Consider the following 19286-nt stretch of genomic DNA (forward strand, 5'->3'; position numbering starts at 1 on the left):
GATTCAAGAAGCAGTTGGTATGGTTGGAATGTATGTGTTGAAACCTTAATTCTCAGGGTAGCAATATTGGAGACTGGAGCCTAAAGTAGGTGGGTCATGGAGATGGAGCTCTCATAAATGGACACATGTTTTTCTGGTAAGAATGAGTTTTTAGTTCCCCACTCCTCTCTGGTATTCATTCATGTGTCTTGCCACCTACTAGACTCTCACCAGAAGTCAAGCAATTGCCATTTCCATGCTCTTGGACTTCCAAAACTACAGCTCATGAGTCAAAATGAACATCTTACTCTTAGAAATTACCCAGCTCTAGGTAGTTCTGTTATAGGCACAAAACAGATGCAGGAAGTAAAAGACAGGGTTCAGAAATCTGAACTTTGAAAACACATTTCATGTGACTCTGATTGAAAATATACTGCATAGTCAAAGAAATAGGAACCTAAATTATAATATATATAATATATTATATACCTAGAGAGATAGATGGAATATCTACCTGTCTGTGTCTGTCTGTCTATATCCCTAAGATGGTTCAATGTAATCCACTGTGTCCTAAAACCACCTCTGAAAATGGAATTGTGTCTAGATAATACAGGTGTGAGTATGTAGTGTGATTTCACCCACCATGCCTCTGGCATGTGCCTTTAACTGGCATGTTTTTATGTTAGGGTATTTTCAGAGGCGTTCCAGATCTTTGAGTTTCTTTGAAACTTCTATTCACTGTTTGAAAAGTATAATAATGGGTGTGAGCACAGCTTTCAAGGCAACAGAGACAGAAAAAGAAGATAACAAAAATAGGATTCAGGGAAAATAAACCAAAAATAACACATGGGAAGATGCAGAGAGAAGGGAATACCCACAGCTGTGGCAGCCCTTTCTCTAGAAGCAGCGATTGTGCTAACAGAAAGACCATTGCTGCTTGCCTCAGGCTGCGAAAACACAAATCATGGATGTTTTTCATTTTTTTTACCTTGTTCCAGGTAGATAAATACATACTTTTCTTTCCTCTATGTAATAATATGGAAAGTGTAAGAATTCCACCTGTGTTACACATTTCTGAACAAAAGGTCTGGACTACAAGTGGTTGAGAACAGAAGCGGGTGGTGCGGGGAGGTCAGGGAACTTCAAGATGTTCTAGTGCAAGTATTTAAATGCATATATATATTTGTTGGAAATACTCATCTACTCATCCACTTAAAATAGCATTTTAAGTTACACGTGTGTACTTTTCACTGTCCCTCACAGATCAGCTACTATACTTAATTATATCTACAAGATTTCTAATTTAAAATAAAATGGCTTCTGAGTGTCCAAACAACCCAGGCAAAAATCTTTGGGAGAGATTCAGTTTCTCTCATATGCCTTGAAATGCTTTTTAATTTTGAACTATGAATATGCATTAGCTAATTAACAATAAAACACATGATGCATGTGAAATAATGTTAAAACTCACTGGTGGAGAAGAACATGTCATACTTTATTGACATTTTTATGTGATGTATTTGTTTTGAGCGAAATACTCCATACTTATACATCCTGCCCATGTCCATTCTCTTGGCTCCTACCAGATAAAAGTCTTTTTCTGTTTGCTTTTAGCATGTGTCAATGTTCTTTGTCTATCTTCCTTGGAATCTATAAGTTTAGTGCTAAGAAATTATTTTACTCTCGGAATTCTATCTCTCTGTAACTTTAAACTATATATAACATGCTCATACAGTGATTTTTTTATGTTAAGACGTTATCAGCACAATTGCCTGCTGTTCCTCAGTTGCTGCAACTGAGGATCCTGGTTACTCTGTGAGCATCAAGATACACTGCTCCATGGGGGTCTCCTCTTCCATCAACTCGGGTGCTGCTCATGAGCATCTTACCTCACCTCTAAATGTAATCAAGTTCAATCAAAATCCAAATATGAATTGCTAGTATAGCACTTTTTTCCTAAGTTCCAACAAAATGCACACTTATTTGCTTTATTTATTGTTATTGTTCTTCATTCTTTAGAATAAGGCTTCATAAGGTCAGTGAATTGAATCTCTTTGTTCAGAGGTATACTTGGCATCTATTCCTGCCATGAAAAATGTGATTAATAAATATGTTATTATAAGTTTTTACCCAATAAGGAAGATGGTAAATACATTCCTACAAACATTGTCACTATGCATATATATGCATATGTATTGGTGAGTAATTGAGAACACTCAAAATTGGGGTTTACTTCACTTGGCATTCATCAACTGTAACATTTCTTTGTCACATAGAATTTCTATATAATGTTTAATTCTCCATAACTCTTTATAATAGGCATTATTACCTCATTTTACTGAGAATTTCAAAGTACAAATGACTTAAGATCACAGAACTAGTTTGGAGTGGATACATAAACAAATTTTCATTGCAGCAATCATTCTACTGAATTGCCAAGATGTTTTATGCTAAAATGCCAGGCTATTAATATGGCTTTTAATAAGGAAATGTGGTCTAAGAAACCAAGTTCTCCAGAGAGCTTCAAATTAACACCACATATGTTTAGTTGATATATTGGTTACATAGAAAATTTTACATTTTTACTATTCAAGGTAATAGAAGTTGGATATCCTGATACTTATACTAAAAGCAAGAAAGTAATTTTTATCTTGCAGTTCTTTGTGTCATTATGTCTATGTTGTCCTAAAAAGAGAATGCAAGTTTTAGCTTATTAATGTTCAGTCTGCCTTTCTATTTAACATTACTATTTCCATCTTCAGTCTAAACTGTGAAGTGAGCATACACTGATATCTAGTCTATTTGGGTTTTTTTTTTTGCCAGTTAAGACCTAAATAGTCTACTAAACTTTTTGTGATTATCATTCTTACTTTTTATTAAGGTTTTTTTAAGATGCCATATGCCTTGCTTGATTTATAGACTTGCACTTTAAGTTGCTTTAACTTAATCATATAGAGTGCCTTTCAAAGCATTAACCTAAGGGTAAAATTTTAGATCAGATTAATATAATTAGAAGAATTTTTAATTTATAGCACAGCCAATTCTAATGGAGTCAAATAGAATATTCAAAGCCTTAGTGCTATTTGTCACAGGTCTAATTACTCTTTACATTATATAAATATATTAGCGACAGAATTAAAATTCTTTTTTACCTCTTTGACTTGAAAATATGCTGAAAACTAGGATGCTCAGTTTTAAATTAGAGCAAAATTGACTCTTCCAATGCTGTGTCTTTAAGAATATTTAGATTCTAAATTCATTCTAAGATATTACACATACCCCACACAACACAACAGTGTAGACTCACCACAGCACAATTTTCCTATCAAAATATATAAGCAAACCCAGAGATATTTCTCTCCAAAATCCACGCCTATGTTACAATGCCAGGAGCTCCTGTTGGCATAATTCCTTACTGTGTGGTACTTCTATGGTGCAGTGAAAACTTCATATGATTAAGACAGGAACACAAAGAAGTTAGGTTTATCTTCCAAGTGACTTCCAAATGAATAAGGTAAACAAAAGCTTCCAAAACTATATATATATATATATATATATATATATATAATTCAAAAATATATATAATTCATATATAATTATATATATATATTTAAATGGTCTCAGAAGTATGAAATGTTTGAAGACAATTACTTTCCAAGTTATTGATGATTTAAGATTTAAGCCATTAGAGAAAATTTTAAATGACCATATTGTTAACCCCTTGTCGGTCAAAACAAATTCTACAAAGATATATGCCAACATGAAATATACATCACTTAAGAGCACTAGCAAGGGAAAGACAAAAGCAGGGAACTCTGTGGCCATTAGTACCTGGTGAGGAGAGCAGAACTTCTTTTCACCACTCAGCCGGTTTCCATCCATGGAGAAAAGGAAGCTTCTTCTTTTGACACTGTCTTCTGATTCGGACTTGGGGAACCTGTCTCCGTCTCTGTTTCCTTCAAAATGCTCTCGCTGCCTTCTTTTCTTCCTCCGGTTTCTCCACTCCTTAGCACTTTTGGAACTTAATTTTGAGGCTTCTGAAGAACTCTCCAAGAGTTCTCCTAATCCACCTATCCCACTGAAGTCTCTTGATGCAGCTGATGCTGCTGCCACGGCCTGTGGTAAAAATGAAGCCAAGCACAGCTTAGACTACAAGCCTGGAAACTACTCACTGACCATAAATGCCGCCTTCAAAGAATATTAGCTGCATATGAAAATCACACCCTCTGGTCTCTTTGTTTTTCTTTACCAGATGAGTTTTTTTAATAATGACTTTTTCATTTTAAATATCATAAAGCAATGCCAATGTCTCTACATTAAGGCAGAAACATTTGTGTCTTGTACATATTCCAGATCGGCTTAAGGAAAAATAATTTTGTTGAGATTAGCTTCAGTTCAGAGGACATTTGCTGTCTGTAAATTATCTTCTGTGCACTAAAAACACATATTTCCTCAGTGGTAGTTGCTCCTTTAATAGTACTACCATTCAACCCAGGGATTGTTCCTCTCATTTGCAATTGTCAGCAACTGAGTGGTACTGAGTACTTTTATGTGCTGTTTATTTCTTATGTGGAATAAAAACACATGAAATGCTGGACATATTAGTACACACCTCTAAACACAAGATAGGAAGGTCATATATTCTAGACCATTGTGATCTACAATAGTGAGATTTGTTTCAACAAAAAGGAAAAAAAACAAGAAAGTAGTGGGAATGTATTGGCTATTTTTTCTTGTTATTTTATTTAATTACTTATTTGGGGTTACTTTAATTCTAGAGAATTTATTACACAATATTTTAAAAAAATTTAAATGTTTATGAATTATTCATTATTGTAAATGACTAGTGTAAGACTAGTAATGACTAGTGAAAGATTTTTTAAGGGATCATGAGAGTGTCTTCTAACATTTTTTATCCCTGTTTCAACACTAAGTACTCTTAAGCATTCTGAGTTTCTCCACTGATAAAACACAGCCAGTTCTGGGGAAAAGCATGGTAAATGTATTTTTTTTAATTTTCATCTGTGTATCAGTAATTTTAGACTGGAAATGATTTAAACATGATTGGAGAAAATAATGAGCAACAATATCATGCAAATCAAAGCTGGGTTCTCATTAGGAACGTCTCTGGTTGTAAACATCATCCCAGAAGTGGAAATGACAAATGGTGGAAATGTCCGTATTTTTTGCAGACATTATCAAATATCAGCAGCTCTAATTTGTCTGCCATGTTGTCTGTCTTTCTCCTAAACCATAACTCAGAAAAAAATTCCCTTAGTGACTATGTGTACTGTGTCTGATATGCCATTGCACCGAAGTCAGTGTTTGGGGAACAAAAATTAAAAAGGCATCTATCATTTGTCTCAGACACAGGAGTAAGATGTCAGGGAGAACAAAACACCTTAGCCCTGACTTTTTGTCCTGTCTAAGAAAGAACAGTGTCATATGCGCCATATAACACTATCATATTTTAGGAAGGAACGAGGGTAAAATGCACTTTTACATCAACATATTTTACTTTGTGCTTTCATATCACATTGTGCTTTGTTTCTTCCTGAGAAAAAAGAAAGCCCTTCTAAAGTAGTTTTTGTTTTTCAGTCTCAACTCAACTAAGATGGAAATGTCAAAAAAAAGTCAAGACAATATGCTGCAGATTCTTTAGGATCAGCATGATCTCCAAGGATGTAGAATTGCAGTACGCAGTACAGAATTCTTGTGGTGGACACTACAACACATAATCTGTAGCAAAGATACGTATTTGCTTATATTAAACACTATATCTACACTGAAACTTAGACTGAAAATGATGTAAGAAGATGCCCAGCATTTAAATGAAACACTAATTCAGAATTTTAATATTCTTTAAAATTCCCTATAGTCAGACATCCTGAGTTGGAGGTATTTTTTAGCTCTTTTATTGGGGGGGGGGTCCAGTCACGGGGCCTGAACTCTGGGCTTGGGCGCTGTCCCTCTGCTCTTCAGCTCAAGGCTAGCGCTCTACCACTGAGCCACCTTCCCAGCCCCTACTTTTGAGTTCTTGTTCGTAATGATCACTCTAATATCATCCCAGATGATTTGATAGGAGATCATTAAGATCCTTTATAATGACTACATAGTGTGATAAAGTACATAAATGACACACTTACCAACAGCAGGTTAGTTATATTGTACTTCATACATTGAAAGTATATAAACATATACATTTATATTATAACAAGAAATATACAATATATAATAATTTATAAGAAACATAGATGTACATACACAAACCATTTTCTTTAGGAAGAAAAAATATTCTGGATCTTTAAAAAATCTAAATAAAGACCTTATTTCTTCTTTTCTCATTGTACAGACCCAAACATACAACACTTATTGATTTGCTTGGTCTAGAAACAAAAGAAGTGGTGATACTATTCCCTGACCATCATCTGATAGTCATGCTCATTTAAATCACTTTTGGAATTTGTTTTGCGAATGACATGATTTCCCTACCTATTCTCAGTAACAGTTCAAATAACTCAAAAACCAAAAACAGATTTTTTAAGACAGCAAAGGTAACCTCTGGCACAACATATTTTCTTTGTCACTCATCAACACAAATCTGTCACTTGTTCCACTTCCAGAGATTTGCCGAGTCCCTCAAAGGCAGATGTTTCCTGTCATCTCTCATGTCTGTGTACCTGTTTATACCCAGCTCTATGACACAGTGAATGTCCTGTTTACTTAGTATAGCAAAGATTCGCTCACAATCAACTTGCTGAAATACTTTTGTAAAAAATAACAGAGTAGCGCTAATATTTATACAGAAAAAAAATTTCTCCATGATTCATAAGCTAAAACTTGCTTTACCTGTTTCTTCTAAAAATGTAATCCCTTGTCTATCCACTACTTATTAAATAGACAAAAGCCAGTAAAATCCTATTCAAAGTCCAAAGACAGTAACCACACTTGTTTGATTCCATCCTTAATTATAATAAATCTCTCAAATGTCATTATTTCTAATTTTGTTCTATATCTTATTCCCAATAATTTCCCTATCAGACTTCTATATACTGAAATGGAATACACTAACCTGTGCAATTTTGAACATTTAAAATCACAAAAGCTGAGTGCCAATGGTTATTGCCTGTGGAAGTGGAGCTATGACTCAGGTGGAAGAGTGCTAGCTAAAAAAAAAAAAAAGCTCAGGTATAGCACCTTGGGCCCTGAGTACAAGCTCCAGGATGAGTACACACACACACACACACACACAAACACACACACACACAAAGTCATAAAATAAATGCTAATGATCTTGTTCAAAACACTACATTTATGTCTCTTGTAAGGATAGTCTTTCCCCAAGTTTTGAAGCTTTGTTGTTTGAATCCACTGAGCTGTATCTTCTTCTTCATGTATACGCAATGACTAACGCTGGAGAACCATCGACAAATATCAACTAAAAGTAGAAGTAATGCTAAGCTCTATAAATTTATTTGCTAGATAGTAAGTTCTGGAGTCAGAGGTGGTAAATGGCATGTTGGCAACACTGTAGGATAGGTAATCTCATAGGGGAACTCAGTCTTTCAGGACAAGGATTTAAGTATTGAAACTTTTCATGAGGGCAACTTAAATGTTGTAGAAGTAAAGGTTAGCCAAATCATGAAGATTTAGATATTACAATCCAATAGATGATTAATAAGAGAACTAACATAATCATGATGTAATTAGCTTATTTATAGTTCCATCAGGCACAGGGCTTTTTTGTTTCTAAACTCAAAGATGTATCTCTTTTACTTGGTACCATAATTTACCCTACAGTTACTGCATTTCAGAATGAACACACGATTTTGTTATGTTATTTGTGTAACATTTTAAAATGTATACCTTTTTTTTCTTGGTCATGGGGCCTGAACTCTGGGTCTGGGCACTGTCCCTCAGCTCTTCAGCTCAAGGCTAGCACTCTACCACTTGAGCCACAGCACCACTTCTGGCTTTATTTTTGCTTATGTGGTGCTGAGGAATCGAACGCAGGGCCTCATGCATGCAAGGCAAGCACTCTACCACTGAGCCACCTTCCCAGTCCCAAATGTATACCCTTGTTTATATGATAATACAATAATAAAACACCATAAAATAAAATTTCATGCAGTCTTATACCATTTACTTAAAATGTTGAAATGGAAAGTCCTTACCCTCTGAATAGCTATCTTATTTTCTTGTCTTACAAATGTGTTTTATTTATAGCACATGAAATAAAACCCATAAATAATTAAATATTGTACAGCTTTCTGGCAACTACATGGGCTACTTTATCAGATGGTCAAGTGTTTCAAATTTGTTTGTAGTTTTCCTTCTAAAATCACTGGAGTGCGATTATATGAGTACTCTAAACACAGAGGCAGGACAAAAATAGCAAGATCTCCATATCCAGAAAATGCTGAATTTTTGGTAGAAAGCCAAGCAACTCATTGTTAAATCCTGTTTTTCAAAAGAGGATGATATACTATATGTTGTCACTTTTCAAGATTGGGAACAGCTGAAAACAAATTTTGGGCCTATAAAATAGTGGAAGAACAACAAAGGAGTGGGTAACAATGCTCTATAGGAAATGTATCATTACCTTACTTGTGTAACTGTAACCCCTCTATACAGCATCTTCACAATAAAGTAAAATTTTAATTTTTTAAAAAAATTAATTAAATATTGTCATTCAAAGACTAATTCAAATTATCTGTGTTTGTTCATCTGAAAAAAATTAATAAAAGACAATATGTATTAAACATTACTTGGACTTCTAATCAAGGTAGAGTAGCAGAGACTAGGTTTATTTTCTCTCTCTGATAAAACAGACAAAATACATAAAATCAATGACTGGAGATACTGAACAATTGATCAAGATGTTGAAAGACACTGGGAAATGGGAAATGAAGAAAGCAAATTCTTCTAGTGTTTTAGAAAATGGCCTTGGGTTGTAAAGCTTGTGGGGGTGGAGGGGGATGCGGGATGTTGGGAGGGCAGGGATGGGAAGGGGAAACTAAGGAGGAGGCAACAATGCTTGATAAGAAATGCACTCATTACCTTGCTCATGTGATTGTAACCCCTCTGTACAGTATTTTCACCAAAAAAACTTACTAATTAAAAAACAAAAAAGAAACTAGCCTTGGGATTTCAGACCACAATGCAGTGGAATATCTGTGTAGACTCTGTTCATGTGAGATATGTGGCTGCAGTTCATAAGACACTTCTATGAATATGAATAGAGGAAAGGGTCGCACAGAGATACAAACTCCGGATTACTTCTGAGCTTCCTTCATCTCTGAGAATAATACTTATTAATGTTGAGGATTAGAGAGAAAGCCTCCTTTCTCCTACACCGTGCCAGAATCAAATCTTCAAATGATTCAACATGCAAAAGGATCTGTTTATAATTGTTGGAACTATGTTCCATAGCAAAGATCAAGAATTTTTATAGGAACACAACAATATCCTATGCTCAAAAAGTACAATGGACAGTTTTAATATTTAATTGAAGGTTTTTAAAAATGTGAAGAGAATAATATATAACTCATAATAAAGATAAAAATAATCAAATGCAGTAATAACTGAAACAGATGTGGGAATCAGTAGAAAAGAACACTAAAGTGTTTCATAATTGCATTGTGTATGTAAAAAATATAAATTGAAGATGTACAAAGAAGATGCAGATACAATCTTTACACATGAAACCCACAGTGGCTGAGGTGAAAAATGCACTGGGTAGGATTGACAAATGATTTCAATCATACAAAAGAAAAGCTGGTAAGGTTGAAAATAAGGCAATAAAAATTATACAAACTGAAATTGGTAGTCTTATTTTAAAATTCATTTGGAGCTATAAAGGATCTGGAATAGCAAAACTAGTTGTAAAAGAAAGCCAAAGCTGCTGGGTACTGGTGGCTCATGCCTGTAATCCTAGCTACTCAGGAGGCTGAGATCTGAGGATCACTGTACAAAGCCAGCCCAGATAAGAAAATCCGTGAGACTCTTGTTTCCAATAAACCAATAGAAAATCTGAAGTGGTGCTGTGGCTCAGATGGTAGAGTGCTAGCCTTGAGCTGACAAGCTGAGGGACAGTGCTCAGGCCCAGATTTCAAGCCTGACAACTGACAAAAGAAAAAAAAAACAAGCCAAAGTTGAAGAGCTAATGATATTTGTTTTCCAGGCTTACTATAAAACCACAGTAGTTAAGAGACTGCAATATTGGCACATAATAGAAACAAATCTAGCAAGTAGATGGAAAAAAGATTTATTTTTTAAAAGAAAACTTGCCTAGGGACAATGAACAAGTGATTTTTGACATAGTTCAAACTCAGTTTAGTGGAGAATAGTTATTTCATTCAATTAATGATATTGAAATGACATATTTGCATGTAAAATTAAAAAGAATATGTAACTCACATTTTATGTAAACATTAACTTTAATATTATTTACTTAAAACTCTATAGCATTAGAACAATCTTTAGAAAAATATTTGTGCTGTTGACAAAACCTTCTTAGATGAAGAATCTAAGGCATTAAAAGTAAAAATTAAATTTAAATAAATGAAATGAACTCTCTTTAAAGATGTTAATCAAAGTTAACATTTTAGCCCTTAAAATATGATTAGGTAAATGAAAAAAATCAGTCCCAAGCTGGCATATAATATTTGCAAAACATATTTATGTATTGTACTTGGAATACATAAGTGTAAAGAACATACCAAGCTCAAGTAATAAGAAAACAGCCTTAAAGGAAATAAAAGGCAAGGATTTGAAGATGTGACCAATCACTTCACAAAAAAATAATATATGCATATATATAATAAGATCATGAAAAACGATTCAGCAAATTAAACATCAGTAAGGTACTTGCTAGAAAAACCTAAGTTAAAATGACTGACTATACCAAAAGTTAGCAATTATCTAGAGGAATTGCAACTGAAGCTAACACAAACCAGATTTTACTTATTTATGTATTTGCTTGTTTGTTTATTTTATTGTCTCCAAATAATTTTACAGAACGATTTCAGATTCTTACTATGTTTCCCCACAACCTCCATCTTAAAATGTGTGGTTCTGCCCACTCCACTTCTAATGCAAATCTACGCTCCTCTTCTCACGAGGTGAAGGCCTCATTTGCTTACATAACATAATGTTGAGTAGTAGCAAAAACAATTGGGCCCAGTGCTGTTGACTCACACCTATAATCCTAGCTATTTAAGAGGCTGAGATCTGAGATCATTGTTCAAAGCTAGCCTTTGCAGGAAAGTCCATGAGACTCTTTATTTCCAATTAACCAACAACAACAAAAAAGCCAGAATTGGAGCTGTGGCTCAAGTGGTAGAGAGGTAGCTTTGAGCCAGAACTTCGGAGATAGGCCCTGAGTTGAAGCCCCAGAAGTGGCTGGCTTCCAGGCACACACACAAAATCTACAACTGTCTTTAGTCTCAGACAATTTTGCAACATTTTCACATAAGTTGTAGATAACCACTTTCAGAAAACAGAATGCTTAAATGTAGGTATGCATACTGAAGTTTTCTTGTTTTCAGTTTATTTCACAATAAAATTTCAAATGTGTAACTAGATGAGAGAAAACAATAGTTTTAAATGTCAGTTATATTTCTTTCGTAAATTCAGCTAATACACTGTATTTTACAAATTTAACCAAAAGTTAATTTCTATGAGACAATAACATAGTAAACCTTATTCCTACTGCATTCTCAATGAACTAGCTAATTTCATGATAGTAAAATTTGTTTTGTGAGTATAATTTACAATTTCTTCATAGTACGGCATGACATAATAGAGCATAATACAGTTTCCTACATACAGAATAGTGAAGTTGCTTTGACTCTGATTTCACAAACAACTTTAAGTTTGAATTAGTTTCTCTTTACTTATGAAAATGTCTATGTACTAAATAAAAACCAATTGAATTGGCTTAACTGGAATGTTAGGGCACAACAACATTCCTATTAGCTACTAAAATAACGACAAAGTTTTTCTTATTATAGCTCAGTACCTGTGCTTCTTCTTGCTGCTTTTTAAGCTGTTCAAGCATCTGCTGAAACTCTGCTTCTTTCTGTTCTGCTTCTTCCAAGGTGGCCTGATTCTGTTCCTCATAGGCCATGGCCACCACAGCCAGAATCAAATTTACCAAATAGAAAGAGCCCAAGAATATCACCAGGACAAAAAATATCATATATGTTTTTCCAGCAGCACGTAATGTCTAGAGAAGAAGGGGATAATTTTATTGGTATTTTCAGATAGTGTCCCCCAAGTAAAATTTTCATCAAGAATGCTGTCTGCTATCCAACTTATTTTGATCAACTTACATTGATTTATTTCTTTTTGTGGTAAGGTAAAATGAACAAGTACACACACACACACACACACACACACATACACACACACACACACTACTCAGATTATCAGAAATTTGATTGTACTGTCATTTCATATAAATACATTCTAAATGAGCATATACTAAGCCCCACTAAATGACTTTATTGGAGTTGACAGTACAGAGCAGTATTGCAAGTGAGAACACTAGGTCTTTAACTTCCTTAAATAGAATTCCATATTATCATAGTCTTCATCCATATCATTTAGAAATGACATATTTCTTCCCTTCCTCCCTCTTCTAGACTTAATTAACTGAAGCTTTAACTTAATATTATAATTCATTTTAAAAAAAACTTTGCATTAATTTTTGATGGTTAACATTTTTATTTATTTATTGACAAATTTATTTACTTATTAGATTTTTTAAATTATGTTAAGAGTGATGTAACAGAGGGGTAACAGTTACGTGTCAGATAATGAGTATTGTTTTTTGTGAATAGTATCACACCCTCCCTCATCCTCTCCTAGCTTTTCCCCTCCTGACTCTCCTCCTCCTCCTCTCCCCAGTTGTATAGGGCACTTTTAACATAGTGTCTAGTGGAGTTCACTGCTGAATTGCTTCTACATTGTCCTACATGCTTCCCTTTCCCTTCCCCAAATCAGATAAACTTATATATAAGACAAAGGGTACAGAAATCAAAAGCAATGACAAAAGGGGAAAAGCAAAGAAAATAAAAGAAAAAAAAGAACCCCAAACAGTACAATAAAAAAAAACCTCTTGGGAAGATGGGAAGGGATGGGAAGGGGAAACAAAGGAGGAGGCAACAATGCTTGATAAGAAATGTACTCATTATCTTGCTCATGTACTTGTAACCCCTCTGTACAGTATTTTCACAATAAAAAATAAATAAAAAATTTTAAAAAGCCTCTTGTTTCCATCCCTGGAGTTCATTTCAATAAGCATTATTTTATAGAATCTTTTTTTAATATTATGTTTTATTTTATATATGAAATTACAACTTAAAAACAAACAAAATGAAGACAGGCGTGAATAAAAACGAGAGAACAGCCATGGAGAAGGGGCAAAAAGAGAGAATGATGGGAGATATTTATGGACCCAATATTGCTTGGTTGTTTGAATATCAACTTCAGAGAGAACAGTAATTAACTTTTTTCATAATTGTTGGATTGTTTTTCTTATATGTATTAATTCACAGATACTGTTTCATAGATTTTGACATTTTGCAGGTGCTTTTTAATGCACTCCTTGTACAACTCTTCTTGTACAAGTCTTCTGCTTGTCATGCAAGTGCTCTACTTCTTGAGTCTTACTCCAAATATTTTATAGAATCTTATGCACAGAACTATTCAGCCCTGGCGATTCCCTCCTAAGAATATCCTCCTTTATCCTGTGTAATTGTTTAGACTGCTGTTTAATAATCATATCCAGGTGTAATTATTTGTCTTATTATCCATTGTATTACTATCCATACATCTATATGTATATTTCTAGACACATTCTAATGATTACAAATTATAAAAGGCATGCAGCCTATGATTATTTAGGTCTGGTTTGCTTCAGTTAATATAATTTTTTCCAAGTCTTTCTATTTCCTTATGAATGGGGCAATGTCATTCCTTCTGAAGAAAGCATTGAGTTCTATTGTATATTTATACATTTTCTTGATCCTTTCATCTACTGAGGAGCATCTGGGTTGATTCCATAACTTGGCTATGGTAAATAATGCTGCAATGAATATGGTTGTGCTTGTGACTTTAGTGTAGCCCATTTTGTGGTCAATTGGATTGATGGCCAGGAGTGGGATTGCTAGGTCATAGGGAAGCTCTATGTTAGTCTTTTGAGGAACCTCCATACTGCTTCCAGAGTGGTTGAGCAAGTTTACATTCACATCAACAGTGTAATAGTGTTCCTTTTTGACCATATTCCTGCTAGCATGTATTATTATCAGTTTTCTTGATAATGGCCATTTAAATGGGGTAAGGTGGAATTTCAGTTTTGTTTTGATTTGCATTTCTTTTATGGCCAGAGATGTTAAACATCTCTTTATATGTCTATTGTTCATTCTTATTTCTTCTTTGGAGAAGTCTCTCTTTAAGTCTTCAGTTCATTTATTAATTGGGTTTATATGTGCCATTTTTAGCTCCACAACTAGATTATAAATTTCCCAAAGTCATGACCATTCTTTACATTCTCAATATCTTCTTACAAAATGCCAATCACATGAGGAACTCTCCATATGGATACACCCCCATGCATGCACACATATGCCCACACAAACACAAACACATATGTATCTACTAACTAAATGACCATGTAGGATTCAAGGCACTCTTGCTTTAAACCAAACCTTCTTCTTCATTCCAGACTGTAAAACATGTACCCAAATATATCATTTTACATGTTCATCAACATGAGTCTGAAGCATTCTAATTTGGACCATACCAACTGGTAAAGATTCTCCCAGTAGTCTTGAGTCATGAGTCGAAACAGAGACAAGAAGGCCCAGCTAAATGTGTCAAAGCTTGTGTAGCCATAGTTGGGGTTTCGACCAGCCTTGACACAGATGTACCCTTCTGGACATTGCCTGTGAAAGACAGAAATGATGGTGAGGGCAGCATAGAAATTGTATTAATGTCAAACAATTTGACCTCAGTGATTGTCAAAACTCTGAATTGCAATGGTTATCCATGATTAACTTCACTTGATCTTCATTTCTACACTTCAGGTCATAGGGGAAATTCATCACATGAAATGTATTAGAAAAAGAATCAGTAGAAACGTTAGGTGAAAGGAAGTCAGATTTATGGACACTCAGAATAGCAGAAAAGTAGCAGCCACACACTTCCAACATTATTCTATTATTTATTAAGTGGTAAGAACCAATAATAAAAAATAAAAGCCAAAAGACCGTCAAAGGGTAGGGAACCACTTAGTGATTTATTTTATTAAACAGGTTTATAGAACTACCACAGTAAAATTTATATTTTAGGATCATTTAAAAATTATGATAAAAGTAGAAAAATTGTATGGACTCCCTTCATGCAAATGGCCAGAATTTAATATAGACATATTCCAATTTACAAAACTTCATTTGTATTTCCTGAATTTTCCCCTAATTCCTTTTTCTAGAAGAAGATACATATCAGATTTAGTTGTCATGTCTCCTTAGGTGGTTCCTGATTGGATCCATTTTCAGGCTTTCCTTTTTATTGATGACAATGATGGTTTTGAGTATTAGCTGAGCATTTTGCAGAATGCCGTTAGGTTAAGAATTATCTCATGTTTATCTCAATACTATATTATCTCAATATTGTCTCAATTATTATAGTTTTTGGGTGGAAGCATGTAGAAGTAGGTCTAATTATCAGCACATCATTCCCAAGGAAACAGACTCAGTGACTTTTTCACTGTTAGTAACTTTCTCCACCTCACTTAAAGGAGTTTTTGTTCTTTCTCCGTTGTAAGTTTGCACTTTTCTTCTCCATATTGTATCCTTTTGAAAATAGCCAGAATATGCCAGTCATACTTAATGAATGGGTAGTTATAATCTCTAAAATTATAGAGTATTACAAAATTATTTGGAATTCTACATGGAATATTGGTCATTATTCCTGATTTATTTGTTTATTTAATCATTTGTTTACATCATTATATGTTCATGTTTGTTTTACTCCTTGAATTATAATGCAATGATATTTTCATTTCTTGCTCAAAATTTTCCTTGTTTGGCCACTAGAAGTTTTCTTAGTTGGTCATTTGTGTTAGTATGAAATACCCCTGAGGCTGCATGTTTTGTTGTTTCTTAGTCTCTTCTTATTTTCTAGCACACAACATGCTTCAGAATCAGCTTTTATTTTTCCAACTGTTTATCCAATAGGCCCTGGTTTCTTTTATTGAAGACTTCAAAAACAAAGGAGGAGGTAACAATGCTCTATTGGAAATGTACTCATTACCTTACTCATGTAACTGTAACCCCTCTGTACAGTATCTTTACAATAACAAAATATTTTAAAAAAAGAAAGAAAAACATATAGACAAGACAAAAAAGAAAGAAATCAAGATCTGGGTGCCAGATCAGATGGTGTTTGTTGCTACCAAGATAGCATTACTTCTGTGTCTTTTCTACTTACAAAACAGAACAATTCATTTGTAGTACACACACACACACACACACACACACACACACACACACACACACACACACACACATTTCTGTATGTGTTTAGATAAGCGAAGCTTAAAGTTAAGATCATGTCTGTAAATCTAATCCACCACCACAGGGATCATTCTAGACTCTTCCATTTGCTTATTTTTACCTTGTCATTATAAATGTGAAAAACCTGGCTACTATCCACTACCCATTTATTCATTCATTAATCGATAGCAGTACCTATGCATAGATATTTCATGATCATCAATATTACTATTGGGAAACAACCTTATCTCCTACAATTTTTGTTCCTTTTATCTTTAGTTTCACAAACTCCACTAAGTTCAAAAGTGAAATTTAACACATTACATTATTGATATTATTTTTTTTCTTCCAGTACTAAGGTTTGAATTCAAGGCCACGTGCTCTCATTCCACTATTTCACTCATGGTTCATGCTCTACCACTTGATCTATGCCTGCAGTACCACTTTTTGCTGGTTAATTGACAATAGAATTCTCAGACTTTTCTCTCTGGGCTGACTTCAAACTGCCATCCTTAGATCTCAGAATCCTGAGTAGCTAGCACCCCAGCCATGTGCTACGATTTCCTGACAGGTAGCACATTAATCTACTTCCTCTAGTGATGTAGTTTCATAGGTTTGAAATATATTTAAATGTTTTGTCACATTCATTTCCTCACAAAGACTTTACAATTTATATACATTGATTTTCCTACTTTGCTTCTTAACTTTGGACAAATATTTAATGATCATATTCATTCTTACACAACTGTAAAGAATAGTTTCTTCTGTTCCATGTTTCACTTAGTAAACCTGTGACCATACTAAAAAGATTAATTTTTTATTCATTTCTACCATTTTGTCTTTCCAAGAATGTCATATGATTATAATGATATAGTAGGTAGCTTTCTCAGGTTGGCATTTATTTTCACATGGAAATATGCATTTCAGGTTTATCAAAGTCTTTTCCATCGTTAAATACTCTTTCACTTTATGCACATACCACAGTTCATTTGTTCATTTACATTTGAGAGACATTTTTGTTTGCTTCCAGTTTGGAATGATTCTGACTTATAGCTGTTGTAAACATTCACAAGCAAGTTACTGTGTAGTCATGTTTTCAAATTAGTTGGCCAAAAGTTCTAGCGATAGTCTTGGTAGTCTTATTTATTGTCTTGGAAGACTATTTTTTTAAGAATCTGCCTTTTTTTCAAATTTTCTTCTTTTATTGCATTCCCACCAGCAATAAATGAGAGTCCTTGCAATGACAAACCAATAACTCAGAAAAGGCACTTCCTCGGATGGCAGAATCACATCATTTATCCAGAAGCCAGTCTTCTGGATTTTTTTCTACATATATTTTTCTACCTACATTTTTTGTAAAAAAAAAAAAATTGGAATCTTAAAAAAAAAAAAAAAGATGTGTCTTACCCTGCATCTGAGCCATTTCCACAAAGTAATGGGTCTTTCTGTCCATCCAACACATAAAAGTGACCTGTTCATATAAAGAATATGTGATTTCATTTCCAAATTAATCCGGTTCACATTAAGAATACATCAGTTTAATTATGTAAATTATTTCCCAGTCATACACTAACAGTGTATAGCTACAAAAGGTGCCATCATTCTCACGCTCTTAGCTATCTATATTTGAAACCTCATTCAACAAGAATAAGGTTAACATAATAGCAATAATTCTTACTGTCATCTGCAATGTAATCCTTCCAATTAAATGTGCTCAGTGTTATATTAACAAATGTCCCATTTGGCGCTATTGTGCCATTAAAGTAGGAAGTGGTGTTGGTTTCAAAAGCAGACTCGCTCGGGGGCCATTGCAAACATTTATTCCTCAGGTTGCCCATGAACAGCTGCAGCCCAATGAGAGCAAACACGCTCAGACAGAACACAGTGAGGATCATGACGTCTGAGAGCTTCTTCACCGACTGGATGAGGGCCCCCACAATGGTCTTTAAACCTGAAGAGAGAGAACCTCCTGTCAGCCTACAAAAGCACCATGAACCATGTCTTCATACACACAGGCATACGCACACGTGCACATGCACGCGCACACACACACACACTATTCCCCGTGCAAACACATGGTTGGCTACATACATTAAAGCTTTATGGATAGCCTAATGATTTAGGAAATAAAGAATTGGCTTTCTATGTACACAATGCTTTCTGAAAGTTCAAAATAAAAGTTTACATATCTAAGCATAAAGTTTTGTTTATGAAGTTCTATTTGCTGTCAGAATTATGTACAAGACAAAGATGTTATTTTTCCTTTCAGATAATATATCATGAGCTTGTTTGCCCCCAATCCATTCTTTCAATTAGTCTCCATGAGCAGTAATTTAGAGGAGAAAAGAATTGTAAGCTAATACAAATCCCATGTCATATGCAAGCTTTTTCATAATCATCTTTACTCCTTTATAAAAGATCTATTTCAGAAATAGATCTGCAGTGAGTGGTGCAATGCAAATCAGTTAGTAAAGCCATGGTTCGTGGTAGCAAAGCTTTATCAGAATGCAAGGGTAAACCGTAATTCATAAGTACACGTGCGAGACAGACTGTCAAACCAGTATTTTTCATAGATGTCTCATGCAGTTTTCTGTTAAACTCAAAGGCTGATTTTATCAATAATTGTGCTTCCTAGAACTTTAGGGATCAAGCTGACATTAAAACATCATTTGGCAATATTTGGGAATGATAATGAGCACCAATAAGCACCAAGGCTATTGCTCTACGTGCAATTTCAACTTCAAT

General features: G+C 34.3%; 1 protein-coding gene across 12 annotated transcripts in view; it reads right to left on the reverse strand.

Moving 5' to 3' along the window:
* The window catches only part of Scn3a (sodium channel, voltage gated, type III alpha subunit), an 83779-nt gene that overhangs the window by 49721 nt on the left and 14772 nt on the right, over positions 1-19286 (reverse strand). For 7 of the 12 annotated variants that reach the window (XM_013027797.1, XM_013027729.1, XM_013027752.1 and 4 more), the window contains exons 6-10: positions 18220-18492; positions 17949-18012; positions 14789-14930; positions 12002-12208; positions 3811-4095 (exon numbers count right to left, since the gene is read on the reverse strand). In XM_013027797.1, the coding sequence (XP_012883251.1) occupies positions 3811-4095; positions 12002-12208; positions 14789-14930; positions 17949-18012; positions 18220-18492 (971 nt within the window). Of the gene's footprint in view, positions 1-3810; positions 4096-8243; positions 8250-10722; positions 10726-12001; positions 12209-14788; positions 14931-17948; positions 18013-18219; positions 18493-19286 lie in introns of all 12 variants that reach the window. The other 5 variants (XM_013027788.1, XM_013027762.1, XM_013027737.1 and 2 more) reach the window with 2 other exon arrangements.

Source organism: Dipodomys ordii, unplaced genomic scaffold (assembly GCF_000151885.1).
Source record: "Dipodomys ordii isolate 6190 unplaced genomic scaffold, Dord_2.0 Scaffold5, whole genome shotgun sequence".
NCBI lineage: Eukaryota > Metazoa > Chordata > Mammalia > Rodentia > Heteromyidae > Dipodomys > Dipodomys ordii.